Source organism: Athene noctua, chromosome Z, assembly GCF_965140245.1.
Source record: "Athene noctua chromosome Z, bAthNoc1.hap1.1, whole genome shotgun sequence".
Taxonomy (NCBI): Eukaryota; Metazoa; Chordata; class Aves; order Strigiformes; family Strigidae; genus Athene; species Athene noctua.
In genome coordinates, this window is record NC_134077.1 from 2,840,168 (window position 1) to 2,859,338 (window position 19,171).

At 51.4% G+C, this 19,171-nt stretch overlaps 1 protein-coding gene across 2 annotated transcripts in view; it reads right to left on the minus strand.

Moving 5' to 3' along the window:
- Nucleotides 1-19,171, minus strand: part of MAPK4 (mitogen-activated protein kinase 4) — a 52,244-nt gene that overhangs the window by 14,831 nt on the left and 18,242 nt on the right. For both annotated transcript variants that reach the window (XM_074932489.1, XM_074932488.1), the window contains 2 exons: nucleotides 13,161-14,572; nucleotides 59-203 (listed from right to left, as the gene is read on the minus strand). In XM_074932489.1, coding sequence (XP_074788590.1) covers nucleotides 59-203; nucleotides 13,161-13,706 — 691 coding nt within the window. In that variant the 5' untranslated portion in view covers nucleotides 13,707-14,572. The remainder of the gene's footprint in view (nucleotides 1-58; nucleotides 204-13,160; nucleotides 14,573-19,171) is intronic.

Genomic DNA, 19,171 nt, shown 5'->3' on the forward strand with positions numbered 1-19,171 from the left:
AGGAAGGAGGGAAGGAGAAAAAAAAAAAAAAAAAAATCAATGGGAGCTAGAAACCTACCAGCAAAGAGCATCCTTCCAGTCAGCATCTCAGCCAGGATGCAGCCAGCTGCCCACATATCGATGGCTTTGGTGTAGTTGTTTGGCGAGAGGAGTAGGCGGGGGGAGCGGTACCATTTTGTTACTAAGCCTTCGGAAAGGTAACCCTGAAAAAAAAGAGACAGAGACATCATCAACCTTGCAAGAGAGCTCCTGGGTTCCTCCCCGGTCAGGCCCCACCATGGGATCCTGCCGGAGAAACCTGCTCGTGCTGCATCGCTGGCAGGTTGTTGTTGTGTATCTTGCAGGAAGCAAAGAGGTGAGGCCTACACCCCTGGAAACAGAGATGCTTTGGGGCTCCAGGAGGCAAAGCACTTGCTGCTCCCCAAAAACTTATTTGCTGTTTGTCACTGTGGTATTGAAGCATCTTCTGCACAGGACGGATGGCTTTAACAGCGCAGATTTGCAGATGGTACCTGCAAAAGTTATTTCAGGTCACTGTTAGGGGACTTAGGCGTGGTATATAAATTCCAGTGGGACCATTTGAGGCATTTTGGAAGCTGAGAACACTATTTAAGTTCTTTGCTGGGTCCCAGCTATAAGCCAGCAGTGTGTGAAGGAAGCCTTTCCCACCTCAAGTACAGAACATGGATTTCCACACATTACCAGTCTGCAACATTCTGCTGAATCCATCCCCAGTTAATCCTGTATCTACAGCCCCTCCTGTAAGGAACTGAAGGAAGAAATGCCTCAAGCATTCATCCACACAGAAAACAGAACCCCAGAATCATCTGGATTGGAAAAGCCCTTGCAGCTCCTCCAGCCCAACCATGACCCTCCCCCTGACCGTTCCCAACTCCCCCAGATCCCTCAGCGCTGGCTCAGCCCGACTCTTCAACCCCTCCAGGGATCCCGGGGACTCCCCCCCTGCCCTGGGCAGCCCATTCCAACGCCCAACAGCCCCTTCTGCACAGAAATCCTTCCTCAGAGCCAGCCTGACCCTGCCCTGGGCAGCTTGAGGCCATTCCCTCGGGGCCTGGCGCTGGGGCCTTGGCTCCAGAGACTCATCCCCATCAAGGACCAGCTGTGGCCTTTGGACGAGTCTCAGGAATGTCACCCGAGGAAGCAGGAGTGTGTGGAAGGGTGCACCCCCCGCTGCCCTGCAGTTGCATTGACAAACCCCTGAGATAAACCTCAAAGGGGAGACATGGACTGAGTGAAACCAAATGTTTCCTCTCCAGCACAAGGACCACTAAGCCCGATACTTTGTGGCTCGATTGTGCAACCCAAACACCGTGCAGGCCTTGCTAATGACCAATGGGCCTTGTCACTGAAGTGGTAACAAGAACTGATGCGAGGTGATCACTTCTGGGATGACTGAGATCATCTCTGGAAACACGAAAAACCAAAGCCGGGCAACAACCATGGACTCAACTGGAACCACTGCTCCACCTTTTTCCTCCTCTCTCAGAAATTAATTTGGGGAATACCCGCCCCTCCTCATCTAGTATGCAAATCATCTGATAAGATGAACTTATAAAGGGCAACAGAAACTTTGTGTGTGTGCACTCACCGTCAGAGCTAGACCCATGTGCACCCACCACCCAAGATTACCAGACCTGAGTCAACGCTGGATCCAGGAGTGCTGATCTGGATTGCTTTGACTCTCTCTCTCCTTTCTTTTGATTTTCTTTCTTTTCTTTCTTACAGACCTATAAGACAACCCATTGCCTATTATTCTTTTCCAAGTTTAAATTGCTTTCTACCACAAGTAAAACATTTTAACCAGTCGTTTGGTGTCATTTCACCCTAATTAAACCCGAGGGGATCACAGAACCATTGCGATTCTTGGGGCTTACAGTCCAGGTCGTGACACCTCCATAGCGGCCTAAACCACTGGTAACAGCAGGCTACATACTGCTGAATTCCCACAGATCCAACTTCCTGGCCCTAACACCGAAAATTAATTTTTAAAGGGCAGGAGCACCCAGGAGAGCCCATGCAAGAGCAGCCCAGCGAGTACCAGTGGGGACACCAGAGCGGGGCTGAGGTGGCCCAGGGAGTGTGCTGGGGCTCCCAAGTGGGCAGCACCCAGAGGATGTGCTCAGCAGGATCCAGCCTCACACAGAAAGGGGGTGAATTCTCCCTGGGATGTTGCTGCAGTGAACCCCGCTTTGGTTTGGGGCATGTGCTGGGGGCTGCAGACGAGCCCACGCAGCATCACACAGGGCTGAGACGTGGGATCTCATAATAAAGAGGAGAACAATGGAATGAGCACAAAAAATGATAGATTGGATCGGTGGGCAACATCAATGGGACGAGCTTCAACAAGGGCAAGTGCCAGGTCCTGCCCTTGGGCCACAACCACCCCCTGCATGGCTACAGGCTCGGGGAGGGGTGGCTGGAGCTGTCTGGGAGAGAAGGGTCTGGGGGTTCTAATGGACAAGCAGCTGAACGGGAGCCAGCGTGTGCCCGGGTGGGCAAGAAAGCCAACGGCATCCTGGCTTGTGTCAGCACTGGTGTGAGCAGCAGGAGCAGGGAGGTGGCAGTCCCCCTGTGCTCGGCACTGGTGAGGCCACACCTGGAGCGTTGTGTCCAGGTCTGGGCACCTCAATCCCAGAGAGATCTGGAGGGGCTGGAGCGAGGGCAGAGGAGGGCAACGAGGCTGGGGAAGGGCTGGAGAATCAATCCTGTGAGGAGGCAGGGAAGGAGCTGGGAGTGTTCAGTGTGAGGAGGAGGAGGCTGAGGGGAGCCCTCATCCCTCTCTGCAGCTCCTGACAGGACATTGCAGAGAGGCTGGGGCTGGGCTCTGCTCCCAGGGGATCAGGGACAGGACAAGAGGGAACGGCTGGAAACTGCCACAGGGGAGGGTCAGGCTGGGCAGGAGGAGAAAATGTTTCCCAGCAAGAGTGGTCCGAGAGTGGAACAGGCTGCCCAGGGAGGGGGCAGTCCCCACCCCTGGGGGGGTTTCAGGGCCGTTGGGATGAGCTGTGGGGGATGTGGGGTAGGGGAGAACTTTGTAGAGTCGGGCTGAGGGTTGGACTCGATGATCCCGAGGGGCTTTTCCAACCTGAAGGATTCTGTGAGAAACAGATTTATGGAGGAAAATCACTACTGCCTGGAAAGAAAGTCTCCTGGACCTGTCTTAAAGCATCGCTGAGCACACCACACAGTCCTGCGGTGGCTCCTAGCCGAGAATCTTGAAATTAAATGCCACGGTTTAAGTGGGAAAGCCATTTTGGGGTTTAACTGGCTGCTGCAGAGCTAGGAAACTTCTGCTCTGAACCTGTGTCTCACCTAATAACTGGTGTCCCTCCCTCTTCGCCCAGCTGCTGGGGCCCCAGCGTCACTTCTGGCAGCGGGGTGGCACAGGGCAGGTCCTCATCCTCTGTCCTACTTTGCTTATAGTGAAGACGGCGGGTTGGGATGTTTGAGCTGGTTTTTAAGGAGATGCCCTTGGGACAAAGACCGAGCGGCGGCGTTTCTTTGGATCACAGCCCTCGCCATTCCTGAACTCACCCGGGAGATTTAGCACGAGTGCCAAGCGCTCAGCAGCTCCCGCTGAAATCAAGGGGATGCGTTCAAGCCTGTAAATAACGTTGGCATCGTAAGGGATGTCCCAGCACCCTGGCTTCGCTCGCCGGCCAAGCTCCGGATGCGCGGGTGCCACGCCAGGGTTGGACATGAATGGTTATTTCATCAGAATAACGTCGGAATATTTATAAGTGGTATTTCCGATATTTAATAGAAGGCGTTGACAGAGCGAGGTAGGTTGAAGCACAGCGGAACAGTAGAACGAGGCAGATTGAACACAGAAAAGATGAAATAAAATTAGATGATAAAGCTGAATTGCATTTAAATGCCGTGAAACATTTGGAGGGTATCAAAATGCAAGAAGAGCATAAAAACTCAATCAAAAACTCCACCCTAACCGATATCGTTTCATAAACTGTTTTCAGTTGCAATATAACCACAATTTTCCCATCAGAAATGATGCAACCGGGTCAATTTTTTTTTATTTTTCACTCCTAATTCCTTTTTTTTTTTTCCTTTTCTCTTTATTGCTCATGATGAAAAGGATTGGAGCAAGGGTGCTAACAGGACTCTTTACTCTCCCAGTTTCCCGAGGCACGTGGGGGCAGCAGTGGATGTACCACCCACCCCTTCTCCTCAAGTGGCACCGGGGGAATTTTTTGGGGCACCATCACAAAGTTTTTAATGCTCCTCTTCCCCCAGTTGCAGGTTTTTGTTCCCATTTCCAAAGGTTTAAGTTGTCAGGGTTTATAATCATAAAGGGTTTGCTTTTAGAAGAACATTTTAATTTTGGTCTTCTGAAGAGAAGTTGTAATGGAGACTGATTAGCTGGGAAGTTTCATTTAATGCTGGTCTAGTTTTGCTCATGCTGCTGAATCAGAACCAGCACAAAAGCCCCCAGGCGTTATCTGATCAGACCGCAGCTTTTCAGCTACTGCAATTGTTCCCAACAATGGAGACGCTGGTATTTATTGGAAAACCCTAAGAAAAATAAATTTTGGGGATAGTGATCCTGGGCAATTCATGGCTGGAGGAATTTCCTCCCTTTCCCAGCAAAGGAATGCCCCACTCCTTACAGATTTAATGCCGAGTTCATACGTTTCTCCTCTCTGACAGCAAGATGGATTTGAGTTCTCGGGGGGGGTGTGCACCATGAAAAATGTATAAGCAATATACTGCAAATATCTGTATGTTGGAACAAGCCAATCCTTTTCTTCCCCAGGAATCTCCTACGTACTGGAGAAAATTCCCTGCAAAAACTCACTGAATATTTTGGACGTAGCTTCAACCCCTCCCCTGCCACGTGAGGTTTGTGGTGGTAATTAATTAGCAGAGCTTCTCATTGTGCTTCTCTCTTCTGTTACCCATCACCGTGTATTTGGCTGTTGTCTCCCTGCTTTCATCTGCTGAATAAACAACCCAGAGCATCAGGTCACCCACCACCAAGCCCAAGAAGGACCCGTGGAGAGGAGCAACCTACAGCTTCTCCCCATCCCACCAACTCGTTGACCATCCAAGTTGGACTCTCCTTTGCTTCCCACGGCATTCCACTGCCCTGCTTGGGGTTCTCACTCCTCTTTCTCAAGGGGAAAATACTGGGAAGGGCTGATGGGGGGTTTGAAAATCAAGATTTTTCCAACCTGGCCTGAAGTCCTCCGGTGGGAGCAGCTGGGAAGAATGACACCTCAGCAGCTTATATACAACCCCAACACCTACATCTGCTCTGCCTCCACAGTGGCTAAAAACACAGGCTAGATCTTTCTTTTTATAAAATACAGAAGATAAATTCTTGTCCTACCACCTGGAGGAAGTAACTACAGTTGTGTGGACTATCAAGTGCTCTGGAGAAATATCACGACAGCTTCAGGAGCCAGGATCACACAGTTGCTGGCTCAGCCACACAACGCTTGCGTAAGGACCCACCAAAACCTGGGTCAGGTCCGGGCTCTGCTCTTATTCGGGGTGCCAAGACTTTCTGTCTGGTTGAACCTACATAAGTGGTGAAATTTTTGTGGTAAAGCCCGTGCCTTGCGTAGGCGATGGCTGGAAGCGCACAAGAATTTCACCATTTACATAGATTCAAGCAGACAAAAAGACCAAGACCAGAAGCATATTAATTAGTTTGAATTAAGATGGAACATACACCTACAGGACAATATTCCATGGATTTAGCACAGCCCTTTCTGAACTGATGAATCACTAGAGTCTCTTTAAAAACCAATATAATGGAGTTATTTAAAAACAGAAATAGTTTCAAGACCAAGGCTTGCTCTTAAGCCCTCCCATGCTGATTTTGGTTTTTTTTTTCCATTTTCAAGTATCATTTTCTGGCGTCTGCTCTGCTCCTGCAGCATGTGCAGGAAGAGCTCAGGCAATCTATAAAGGTGATGAATTCACTACAGGTAGGATAAGCATCAAACAGCACAGTGAGGGAACTGAAAAGCTAAGAAAAATGAATGCTTTTTCTAATCTTTACACAACATGGCATTTTTTTGTGTCGCTTGGAACACTAGAAGGAGAAACAATTTAGGGCAGGTCGTGCTGCATCCCGTGTCACACACGCTGGACCATCTGCATCCCGAGGGGAGCCGGCATGGCAGCACACAGGGAGCATGGCAAGACCCCCCAGTGCTGTGAAACAACCACCACCCAAGCCCGGAGCTTCTCCTTGGGAGCTGGAGGTACCAAGGGCAGGTTTCTTCGAGGCAGACACCGAAATTCAGGATCCCATCTCCTGCAAGCCAAGCAAGCCCTGATGTCACAACCCAAAGCCTCTCCTGAGCGTATTTCACACTAAAATTCATCTTTTTGCACTCAAAAAACTGCAGAGGTGTGGACCAGGTGCCCATAAACTGGAAATCCAGGAGGATGAAGCCACAGCCTGCACATCTGTGCCTCCATCCCCAGCCAGGAGCAGGATTCCTGCTGCTGCACCCGTGGGAGCAGAGCCAAGGTGGAGGACTCAAAATAACAACAGCCCCGGGCTTTTGGAAAAATCCTGGGGCAGCAGCAGGCTGGTGTCTCTTCACAGCATGTTTTTTAAGCTTTTTTTTGAAGGAAAAAAAAAAAAAAAGGCAGGTAGGGCAGTTCTAGAGAGGCTGGGAAAGACACCAGGTCTGCAGGAACCTTAATAAAATAATAAAACTGCCGTTGCGCATGGCTCCAGCAACATGACGTGCGTTCTCATCGTTTTAGGATGACAGAGTGCATTTATTTCACGACCACAGATTATTACGTGCTTCATCAGAGGACTGAAGGAGCAGAATTGAGTCGGGGTCACAGCAGGGAGGCTCAGTGCTGGCTGTGTGGGGCCACAGGCAGCTGCCCCAGGGTTGAACGTGGAGGGTGGTCCCCTCCGGGGCGAGCAGGGAGCAACGTCCCACATCCTCATCAACTTTGAAGACCTCCTCATGATGATCCACCTGGGAATTTTATCCTTTTACTGGATGAACTGGAAGCTATTATGTTTGCACCGATCAGCAAGTACAAAAAGGGAGGACTTCAAAGGTTTGAAGATGTTCTGGAAACTATTTACCACAAAATCTCCCTCTAAAAGGGCTGCTGCACCCTCCTCAGCATGGAATTTCTGCCAATTAATTCTGTAATTAATGCTGCCAATAGGTCAAGGGAGAGAGGGTCTCCCAACAGCCCCATGCAGATGCCCCCCAAGTGCTGTGGGGCACAAAGCAGAGCCCCCAGACCCCCCGAAGAAGTAATCTGGATGTTTTATCAGGATAAGGAGGGTCCTGCTTCGCTGCCTCATCACCCAAAAAAGACATTCAGCAAGCCACCGTATCCCCCAATAGCAGGTGATGTTGTTGTCCTCTCCAGACACGACCACCCAATCCAATGGCTTCTCTCTGACCAGCACTGGGTGACACGCCACATGAGATGCCTCCTAAAACATTTTAAGTCTAGAGATTCATCCGTATTTATCCCAATTTTTAATGCATGGCTTTGCTACCTGCCTGCTGTCTCATCCCTCCTGTCCACCACAAGCTGAGGGGGCTCAAGGGGAGGACAGCTTCTCACTTCTACACCCCCTTGCCCCCCAAACTTGGGGAAGATCATATCTAGGCTCTCATTTGGAGCCTAAGATATTTTTTAGGGTGTAAGAGTGGGGATGGACAGACAGACGGGCAGCTAAACACCCATTCTCTGAAGAATCCCAGAATCATCTGGGTTGGAAAAGCCCTTGAAGCTCCTCCAGCCCAACCATGAACCTCCCCCTGACCGTTCCCAACTCCCCCAGATCCCTCAGCGCTGGCTCAGCCCGACTCTTCAACCCCTCCAGGGATCCCGGGGACTCCCCCCTGCCCTGGGCAGCCCATTCCAACGCCCAACAGCCCCTTCTGCACAGAAATCCTTCCTCAGAGCCAGCCTGACCCTGCCCTGGGCAGCTTGAGGCCATTCCCTCGGGGCCTGGCGCTGGGGCCTTGGCTCCAGAGACTCATCCCCCCTCTCTGCCCCCTCCTGGCAGGGAGTTGCAGAGGGCCAGGAGGTCTCCCCTCAGCCTCCTCTTCTCCAGACTGAACCCCCCCAGTTCCCCCAGCCGCTCCCCAGCAGACCTGTGCTCCAGACCCTGCCCCAGCTCCGTTGCCCTTCTCTGGCCACGCTCGAGTCATTCAATATATATATAATTATATATATGTATAATAAATCTCTAATTATATAACAAGAAATGCAGGCAGGGGCTAGACTGTGGGGGAAGGCAGGACCACGAGGCTGCAGATGGAGGGGGCACTGCCGAGCGCTCTGACGGTGAAGGCAAGATGCTTGAATTCAACAAGGAGGTGGTTTATGAAACAAGAAATGCTCAGCTTCGACCGTTTGCATAAAGATAAGGAGCTCACGGAGGCCAGAGCTGCCCCATATCTTCATCTCCAACACTCCCACACTCCCCATTTGGGCACCAAGTCACATAGCAAAGTGTTCAGACCACGAACAGCAGCAACTGAGGAAAAAAGGATTAATGTGGAGATGTTCTAAAGGGATAAACAGCGGGATTAGTGACTCCTGGGGATAAAAAGAGTGGTAAGAAGGAGGAGAAAGGAGCCTGCACAGCTGGGTGGCCAGAACATCGGGGTAGAGATGGGGTGACAGAGAGAAGGGGATTCACAGGATCAACTCCTGAGCGTCCTCCCCTGCTAAATAGGATATTCTTTCCCCTAAAGAGATGTTTGGAAGTAAGGAAGCACCCAGGGAGCTCAGAAGTGTGTTTATCTGAGACAGGGCTAAAATTTAAGCCGTCAGGTCTAAGCAGCCCGTGAAAGTGAAGACCCAGATCTGGCCGTGACCTTGGCAGCTTGAAATTCATCTCATTTGTTCCGGGGAAGTTTCAAACGAACAGATGCCCCTGTGCTGCTCTTAGCACATGGAGAAAGGGATTTGAGCAGCAAACACCAGCCAAATGGTGGGAGAAACGGAGGTGAAGCTGCTCTGCTTCAAAGCTGGTGAAGGCCAGCACCCCGTTGTGGTCTAGAGCATCTCCCAGAGTGGGAGAGCTCTCCCTTTCCCACCAAATTATCCTAATTAAACGGTTGCCTGCTGCAAGCCGTGCAAACAAGACACGTTGCCAAGTAAGGGCTATTATTTAGGTACTATATGTATTTCTAAACTGTGTTTAAAACTCTGCCCACAATCCACCGCAGTTATTATTTGCCATTTTAACACTCAGCAGGATGATTTGGGATTTGAGAAACACGGGGTCAGAAGAGCTGTGACCTTTTAGATGAATAACAACACACAACCTGCAATTTTTCGTGTGAGCAGAACCCAGCCATCAGTCTAAGCATATTCCAGCTAGAAAACACTGTGAGGGAAAAAAAAATCCAAACCATTAAGGCGACCCTTTCTCACCACAAAGGCTTACAAGGAAATATCATGCTCGAGGTGTAGCTCTGCACTGCCTTTAGAGGTTTGGATCTACCGGGTCTTTACAGCAATTAATTATCCAGGGAGCAGGATTTTGGGCAGCTCTGCATTAGGATTGATTTGGGCCTAAGATTAGGAATAAGATTAGGACTAAGATCCCTGTTCTGCTCGATGCTGGGCGGCAGCAGGGTGGAGGCTCAGCAGCTTCAGACACTGATGCTCTGGTCCTCTCCCTCTTGCTGTTTTCTGCAAGAGCACAGACCAAGGAGCATATAAATCTTTATGAGCCCTTGAGGAAAGAGAGGCTGAAAGAGAAATACAGAAAGGAATTGATTTTTCTGAGTCAGCTGAGAAGAGCTGGAAACCAAAGGCGGGACTGACCCCAAACCCCACCCAAGCCCTCCTGTCGTACCTTTGCAGCGTCTGTCACCTAGTTTTGGCAAACCCGGCCCTCCCCCTCGCCAGAATTTACAAATAACTGACGTGATTTGCAGTGCTGGCTGCTCCCCACAGCGCTGCTATTTTCAGCTCTGCTCTGGAGCAGTGTCCAGGTCTCTCTGCACGGTGGGGATCTGCCGGTTTTTTGGCACTGATGCTCCAGCTTCTCAAACCTGGGAGGGATCGGAGGATGCTCGTGCAAAGGCATCTCACAAAGCTACATCCTACCACGAAGCTGCAGCCCTGACCATCCTCCTGACAGCTCTTTCCCACTGCACTGGCTGTTATTAAGGCAACAAAGAATTGCTTAGAAATAATAATTCTTGCAGCAGACACGGACAGATGACTCCTACCTTGATCCTGCAGTCCCTGACAAGATGATGCTCCTCAAATCAGTGACTTCCTGCGTTCACACAGAGCTACCTTCTTTGCAGGGACTTTCTCCAGGAGTTACCCTCCTTGGGAAAAGCTTCTGAATGCACTCGACTTAAAAAAACCAAATCTCACACACTTAAAAAGCCAGAAGCCTCTTCCTGAGTTGGGTAATAAATAATTGGTGAGGATGGGAGGACAGGAGGGGGAGGCAGCAGTGACAAGGACCCCGTGCTCACTCCCTGATGTCCCTTGCAACCTTCTTCCTTTTCCTCAGCCTTTCTTTCTTCCCAAACCCCAGACACGAAACCAGAACAGATCAGGGCTCAGGTTCAGGATCACGAGATCATCTTTCCACCATCCTTTTCCCTCTCCTCTTCCCTGTCTCCCCATGCAAAGCACCGGTGCCCAAATCAGAGCCGTGCTGGGCAGAAACCCCCTGGTAAATGCAAAGAGAATGTAAATCTCATCACAGGCCCAACGGTGGGTCCATGGGGGCCACTGAACTCATCCACACAAACATCCAGCTCAAGAAAACAGATTTATATCTTATCTTACCACAATAAATAGTAATTTCAAGCAGAAACCAGCTGCTGCATCGTGTCTACTGGTGCAGACCACATGATGCTTTGCTCTCTCCTGGGACCACGTGGATCTGCGAGCTGATGAAGCCTCCGCTGCGCCCCTCCTCTGCTCAAAAACTCCGGCCTGGATGGCAACCTGCATTAAACATCTGCCAAGTCCCTTCAAAACCCATTAGCGTCGGGACTGTGCGTTCCAGAGACTTCTCCCCCGTTTTCCTTGCCTCCCTCCCTCCTTCCCACGCTGCCTGCCCGCTGTCAGCACAGCCACCTCTCCCACTTTGAGCTGCTCCCAGCTCCAGTCTCCCTTTCTCGAGGGTGTAGGAGAGCCTGGGACAGCCTGGCCACGGTGGCTGTGGGATGCTGGATCCCTCCCCAGCTCCGTCTCAACACACCCAGGGCTATCCCACCACATGGGCTTCGCTGCACGAGACTGCCATGCTGAATTCAATTTCTGAGAGAAAAAAACCACACTTCCTTTAATAGCTGCATTTTTGTCTTGAGTATAGAATGGGTTTCAGTACCTTAAATCATTCTGCGGGGTTTGGCAGCTGCCTGGGAACGTGACCCTTCGCGGAGGAGCCAACAGCCCGAGGCTCCCTAATTTGTTATCAGAAAGTGCCACTTTGGGGGAGTTTCAGCCCAATTTGGGCAGATGGAGGGGAGCTGGCGACAGTAGCAGGAGAAGAAAACAGAGTCAGCCCCAAGGAACCCCTCAAGGAGGGGACGGATTTCCCCTTCTCAAGGGCAGGTATTTGTTTTTCTGCATTTTGCTTCATTCTCCTTTCCCTTCTCCTCCATCCCAGCCAGAGCACAGCAAGAAAGCACGCACAGAGCAACGGGTGGGATCAGAGGGGCTGCACCCAGCCCCTCAAATTATTATTGCATAATAATATAGTATCTAAGTACCAAAGAGCAAAAAATTTTATATGTTCTTTGGATCTTGACCTCAAATGAAAGAATATGACTGCATCTCAAAGACTCATCCCTCTTGCCCTACAAATAATTCAGACGGAGTTGGGCTTTTTTTAGAAGCAGGTTGGCACAGAAGTGAGGATAAAGATAAGCAGAGTGGCTGTGGATGAGCCAGGTACCCTTTCGACGTGCTTCCACTGTGGGGATGAACAGCAGCTTGTGTTTTATAAAAGCAGGAAAGCAAGAAATACGGAGCTTAGTCATTTAAGTAAAGTGAGCAAATACACACACCCCCCTCCATGTCCGTTGGTGGGATGGAATAAAATATGTAAGTATATATTTGATATATATGATATAAAGCAACAAAAGACACCTGAAGGGCATTTGAACCCTTTCTGTGCCCCACTTGCTGCTTTGCAGCGCTAGACAGCCCTGGGATGAGCTTGGCAGAGCTCAACCCACAGGCTTTGCTCAGGAAACATGTCCTGGCTGGAGCAGGGTGGGCAACCACCACCCCAGCAGCGCTTACAGCTGCCCAAACACCCTCAAGGACCAGTTTCTCCCAAGAATCACAATCTCGGTTGGAAAAGCCCTTGAAGCTCCTCCAGCCCAACCATGACCCTCCCCCTGACCGTTCCCAACTCCCCCAGATCCCTCAGCGCTGGCTCAGCCCGACTCTTCAACCCCTCCAGGGATCCCGGGGACTCCCCCCTGCCCTGGGCAGCCCATTCCAACGCCCAACAGCCCCTTCTGCACAGAAATCCTTCCTCAGAGCCAGCCTGACCCTGCCCTGGGCAGCTTGAGGCCATTCCCTCGGGGCCTGGCGCTGGCTCCTTGGCTCCAGAGACTCATCCCCCCTCTCTGCCCCCTCCTGGCAGGGAGTTGCAGAGGGCCAGGAGGTCTCCCCTCAGCCTCCTCTTCTCCAGACTGAACCCCCCCAGTTCCCCCAGCCGCTCCCCAGCAGACCTGTGCTCCAGACCCTGCCCCAGCTCCGTTGCCCTTCTCTGGCCACGCTCGAGTCATTCAATGGCCTTTTTGGGGTGAGGGGCCCAACACTGAACCCCCTCAGCGAGGGGCGGCCTCCCCAGTGCCGAGCCCAGGGCTCAGATCCCTTCCCTGTCCCTGCTGACCACGCCAGTGCTGACACAAGCCAGGATGCCGTTGCCCTCCTTGGCCCCCTGGGCACACTCTGGCTCATTCTCACCCCCCCCAGTCCCTCTCTGACCGGCAGCTCTCCAGCCACTCCTCCCCAGGCCTGTAGCCCTGCTGGGGGTTGTTGTGACCAAAGTGCAGAAAAGAAGAAGATCCACCATGGTGCGATCGCTTCACCCTACACGCGTTCAACGCCTCCCCGTGCCGGCCGGCCACTTGTCGAGACAGCACCAGCCTCATCGATTCAGCATCACCTACCTTGTGTGAGTAATGTTGATCCACAATTCTGGCCAGCCCAAAGTCACCGATTTTCAGCACTAAGTCCTCTGTACTGATGAAAATATTGGCCGGCTTGAGGTCGCGGTGGAGGACGTTGGCCGAGTGGATGTACTTCAGCCCCCGCAGCAGCTGGTACATGAAGAGCTTGGCATGCTCCTCGGCGAGCTTCCCCTGCTCCAGCAGCCGTGCCAGGTCTGTCTCCATATACTCCTGGACAATGTACACCATGTTAAACTTGAAAAAATCCCCCCGCAGGTTGGTCCCCTTCGGCCCCAACACCTCATACACCTTCACGATGTTATCGTGGTCCAGGCGGCGGATGATTTTGATCTCCCGGAACGCATGTTTCATGCTCCGCGCGTCGCCGATGGTGATTTTCTTCACTGCTACTTTGCGGCAGCTCTTGCTGTCGAGGGCTGACAGCACCAACCCGTTGGCCCCGAAGCCCAAGGGGCGAAAATTAATGAAGCGACAGCCCAGGTCGTACCCGTACATGCTGGCGATACAGTCGCACTTCTCTGCCATCGCGGGCTCCCTCCTCTTTCAGCTTTTTCTCCTTCGTCACTTGAAAAGCTGGGAGAGTTGAAGGGCTTCCAGATCCCAAATGTGGTTGGAAATCAAGCGCCTCATTATTACTTACAGATGCTTGGAGGGGTCTTGCTCTGAGCCCATCGCTTCAAGATGACACACGGACGCAGTGAAAATAGATGCGAGCGCACACACACACGGAAAATGTTTCAAACTGAGGGAGAAATCAAGGGCTAGAAGAGAATTTCCAAGCAGCGTGGATAAACACAGCCCAGAGGGCTCTAACAAAACAGAAAGGTTATTTTTCTTGAGATTAAAAGATCAGCGCTGCTAGATTTTTCAGCCACTTTCTTGTTTTCCTTCTCCGATGTCCCCAAGACGATGCTGAAGCGCAGGGCTGGCGGCGGGGGCACGTCCCCAGCGTCTCAGTGCCGGGGCAGCCGGCCGGCCCCGCTGTGGGGCAGAGCCCAGAGCAGCCCCATGGCCCCTGCACTGCCCCAAACCCTCCCTGCCCACAAGTTTTGACAGCGTTTTCCCCACCAGAGACGCGCATCCAGCCACTGGTTGGGCCCCCCAGCGGTCAGCAAAGCTTCGCCCTTCTCGTCGCTCCTTTTTTGATACGGGCAGACTCCATCTTGCCCATCAGCAGATAGAAATCTCGATGGCAGCAAATGTTTTGCCAACCAAAACTCACTTCAGCGGCTACATTCAGCACAGCAAGTTGCCACATTTGCAGTTCCAACACCTTCCCCTTGTACTTTTTTTGCTGGCGAAGTCAAGCGCCATCTGATTTTTACGGCTCGACGGAGGCGTTCCCTGCACTGCACAGCCCCGTTATCCCTCAGCAGGTCTCAGCCCCGCTCCTGGAAGAAAAGAGGAGATGGATTCATTTAATACCAGCACTGCCGGACTATGTAACGGCTTTCTGAAGGTTAACCATGAGCAAAACTGTGACCTATCAGAGACTCATTAATTATCCCCTCCAAAAGTCTGCATCATTACCAGCATTTTTCAGATAGTTAATTTTTCCTTTTCGATTCAAAATATGCAGAAAATTGTAACTCTTCCTCTCTCCTTTGTGGATTCTTTTTATTTTAAATTTTAATCCATCTGAAAACGTTGCAGAGCAATTTGCAGAAGGCAAAGGTTCAACAACACGCTACGTCTCCAACTGGCTGTTTAAAATACATCACAAAAAAACCTCGATAGTGGCTCATGAGGGGATGAACCCTCTCTGCTGAGCAGCTGAGAGTAGGGAGGGCCACTAATGCTTTCAGCTTGTAAAGCCCAAAATTTCTGGGGCAAACAAGGCGGTGCCATCGGGCCAGTTTTGTGAAGAGCCTTAAAAACTGGCTGTGAGGGTGGGACACCCCCTGAATTCGGGGTCCTGAGCAGAGCTCAGCAGCAGGATGGGGATGCTGCTGGATCCATGTGCGTGGTTGTTGTGGCCCAAGGGCAGCCCCCGGCATTTGCCCTCAGTGAAACTCCCCCAGTTGGGCTCAGCCCATGGCTCCAGCCTGGCCAGGTCTCTCTGCAGCCTCCCCACCCTCGAGCAGATCAACACTCCCACCCAGCTGGGTGTCATCTGCAAACTGACTGAGGGTGCCCTCGATCCCCTCGTCTGGATCATCAATAAAGATGTTAAACAGGAGCGGCCCCAACACCCAGCCCTGGGGGACACCACTGGTGACCGGCCGCCAGCTGGATTTAACTCCCTTCACCACAACTCTCTGGGCCCGGCCATCAGCCAGTTTTTTACCCAGCGAAGCGTGTGCCCATCCAAGCCTCGAGCAGCCAGTTTCGCCAGGAGACTGCTGTGGGAAACGGTGTCAAAGGCCTTACTGAAGTCAATGCTCCAGGCCAGCACGGAGAAGCTATCTGAAGAGGTTTAAGGGTTAAAGTGAAGACATATGGACCATATGACAGCAGGGAGGGGTGGAGGCAGGGCAGGGATACCCTCTGAAGAGCATCACCCAGTAGTTACCAAGCAGTTTGGCAAACACTGCTCGCTTCTGTAGTTGGAAGCAAAAATAATTACAGCCTCTCTCCAATCCAGCAATTATCTAACGCCTCGTTTTGCACGCAAGGATTGAACAGATAAAGCTGCTCTTGCTGTTAGGAAGGGGGGCAATGCACAGCCAGAGAGGTGCCTTGATCTATGGTCAAAGAAAGGAAAAAATAAAAAGGAGAAACAAGGAACGAAGGTGAAAAGGAAGGTAAATAAATCCTGAGGCTCTGCAAGGACAGCAGGAAAGAGCACCCCATGCAGGAAGGTTACTCCTGCCTTGGAACCCAGCTGTGTGTCCGTGGAAAGGGAGTTTAAACTTCAAGAAGTTGGTGCTGGGGGGTCCAAGGGCCATGGGAAGGCTTAAGGGCAGGCTGGCATCTGATGAGCAAGCAAGGGGCTGCAAGAGGTACATCTGTCTGCAACAAAACAGGGGTTCTTCCACTTGTGGTGATTCACTTGAGTTTCTTAAGCCTGGGCTGAAGACCTCGGTCTCTGCAGGGGTCTCCTGGATGTCTAAAGTTAAAAAAAATCAAGAAAAGTAACAAAAATTTCCTACTGGCAAAGGGAACTCTGTGAAATAGGGCTTAAGCCAACATGTTTCAATGAGGTGAGGTTTGAGATCCGTCTCTATCACCCATCTCTCAGCCCCATCACCCAGAAGCCGCCGTATTTCTCAGCTTTTTGGTTCTACGAGCCCAACTCCACGGGGTTTGCTGAGACCAGGTAGGACTGGATGGGATGCAGCGCTAGCTCCCACGCCGAGCTTCTTGTCTTCCTCTAGATACAATGGAAGGAAACCAAGTTTTGCCTCATCAGCTTAATTATTAATAATTAGTACAGTTCTAGAAGCACTGAAAGGGAAAATGCAACGCACGAGACTAAAAGGGAAGTGAAAGCCCCGTTTTATCACAGGAGCAAAGCGATGGGCTTCACAGTGGCCCTGGCTACATCTCCATCCCTGGCTGAGTGATGACCCCGCAGAATCTTCTGCAATTAGAGGGATTGAGGGCAGAATCACCCCTAAAAGGATGGCAAACCGTGCTCCTGTCCTTGCTTTTGTGGTTGGGTCCCTCTCACTGAACAATCCAGGGAAAAGGTGCTGGAAAATATGACGAGACCCTGTTTCTTGCCCCTGGACTCAGCACTGGGGAGGCCGCCCCTCGATTCCTGGGTTCAGTGTTGGGCCCCTCACCCCAAAAAGGCCATTGAATGACTCGAGCGTGGCCAGAGAAGGGCAACGGAGCTGGGGCAGGGTCTGGAGCACAGGTCTGCTGGGGAGCGGCTGGGGGAACTGGGGGGGTTCAGTCTGGAGAAGAGGAGGCTGAGGGGAGACCTCCTGGCCCTCTGCAACTCCCTGCCAGGAGGGGGCAGAGAGGGGGGATGAGTCTCTGGAGCCAAGGCCCCAGCGCCAGGCCCCGAGGGAATGGCCTCAAGCTGCCCAGGGCAGGGTCAGGCTGGCTCTGAGGAAGGATTTCTGTGCAGAAGGGGCTGTTGGGCGTTGGAATGGGCTGCCCAGGGCAGGGGGGAGTCCCCGGGATCCCTGGAGGGGTTGAAGAGTCGGGCTGAGCCAGCGCTGAGGGATCTGGGGGAGTTGGGAACGGTCAGGGGGAGGTTCATGGTTGGGCTGGAGGAGCTTCAAGGGCTTTTCCAACCCAGATGATTCTGAGACGTGCCACAGCCAAGGGACCAGCAAGCAGCATGCTCCCGCAGGACCAACAGCTGTCTCCCTTTGTCCTTATATCTTCTTTCTCCAACAGAGACAGCAGCAAACCCAAAGGATCAGGCTGACCAGCCTTCCTTGAAAGGTTACAGGAGTTCTTTTTACAGTGCTCTCTAATATCCAAATCAGACATCACTTCTGACCGGTTGTTCCATTTAAGAAATTAAATAAAGCCTGCACACAGCCTGGGTGCTGCTCCCAAGTTATCCGGGCAGCTGATGCCTGGAAATTGCAGAGGAGGGAATAACTATTTAAATGTTTATTTCCAACAAAGCGCTGGATCCTGGAGCAATACAGCTGCTGACCAAGAGGGAGTTTGGGGATGTTGGCCCCAGCGTCAGCAATCCCTTTTTTCTTTTTTTCTCCCTGTCTTCTTGGTTCTCCAAGTCTATTGTAATGAAAAAGTATTGAAAATGAAGAAGCCTATTGTCATGAAAAAGTCTTATTTCAGTGGCCTAATGAAAACAGCTGCTTAGACCAACAGCAGTCGTAAAACCAGCAGCGATGTTACTTGGCTGCACATGACGGAAAACGTGGTTTATTTTCATGGAACTACGAAGCAGAGCCCCAGGGTTTTTTTCAAGTGGATGAGGCCAGGATCTGCCATCCACTTGAAAAACCAAACTCAATGGGAGCTTCAGGGCAAACTGCAGCAGAATACAGCCAACAGGTCCTGAAGCACAACAGAGGGTCAGGAGCAGAGAGTAAGAAAATTGGTGGTTACACCAAGATGACACGCTGGGAAAATAAATCTGACTTGTTTATATTGGTGGAGTAACCCCAATTTTTTGCTCATGTGCTTGATAGTGAGTTTTGCTGGGGTGCTGGAAAGGAGTAAAACACAAAGGGCCACTAGTTTTGAAGGATTTAAGAGTTCACTTTATTCCCACCCCCTTTCCCACCCATTATCTATCCCAGTTTAAAGCCAGGCAAGCTTTGGGGTACTTTCAGAAAGCACATATCAAATGTTTTCTCTGTTGGAAAACTCTCCTGTTCTGCAGACCATAAATCCCATCGATTTAATAAATCATGTGAGGTCAAAATCATCATTCAAACCTACAGCACGGCTGGAGGGGAAGGTCAGGAGCTGCCACGATTCACGTGTTTCCACCAGCTGCCTGGGCATGGAGGGGTGACGGAGGAAGGAATACGGTTGCTTATACAGAGAATTATACAATCAAATTCCCAAGAAATCTTGTGCATGTAAGAATAATGCAGGAAATGTAGAGACACGTTCCTTCCTAATGAACACGGAACTATTTTACAGTTTCAATTTACCTCTCTTACAGCTTTTTCACTGAGGGGCCTCTGCACAGATGCAAACAGAGATTTTTATCATCGGGACCCCTCGTGCCATAAAACACAAAGATGAGGGAATTAAGAAGTTTTCTTTTATTCTTCCGTTCTTTCTCTCTCTTCCCCCCCACCACTCTGCACATGGAAAGCAGTTGCCCTCATGTTGCTGCTGGGATTTGAACTGAACTTTCTGCTCCCTTCACTCCTCTGAAGGCTTGGGGGGCTCTGGGTGCCCTCACATGGGCTCAGGGAGGGGAATCTGGGTGCCCTTGTGTGGGCTTGGGATGGGGGCTACGGGTGCCTTCACACAGGCTTGAGGTGGGGGCTCTGGGTGCCCTCGCATGGCCTTAGGGGCTCCAGGTGCCCTCACACAGACTCAGGGTGGGGATCTGGATGCCCTCACAGAGGCTCGGGGAGGGCACTCCGGGTGCCCTCGCA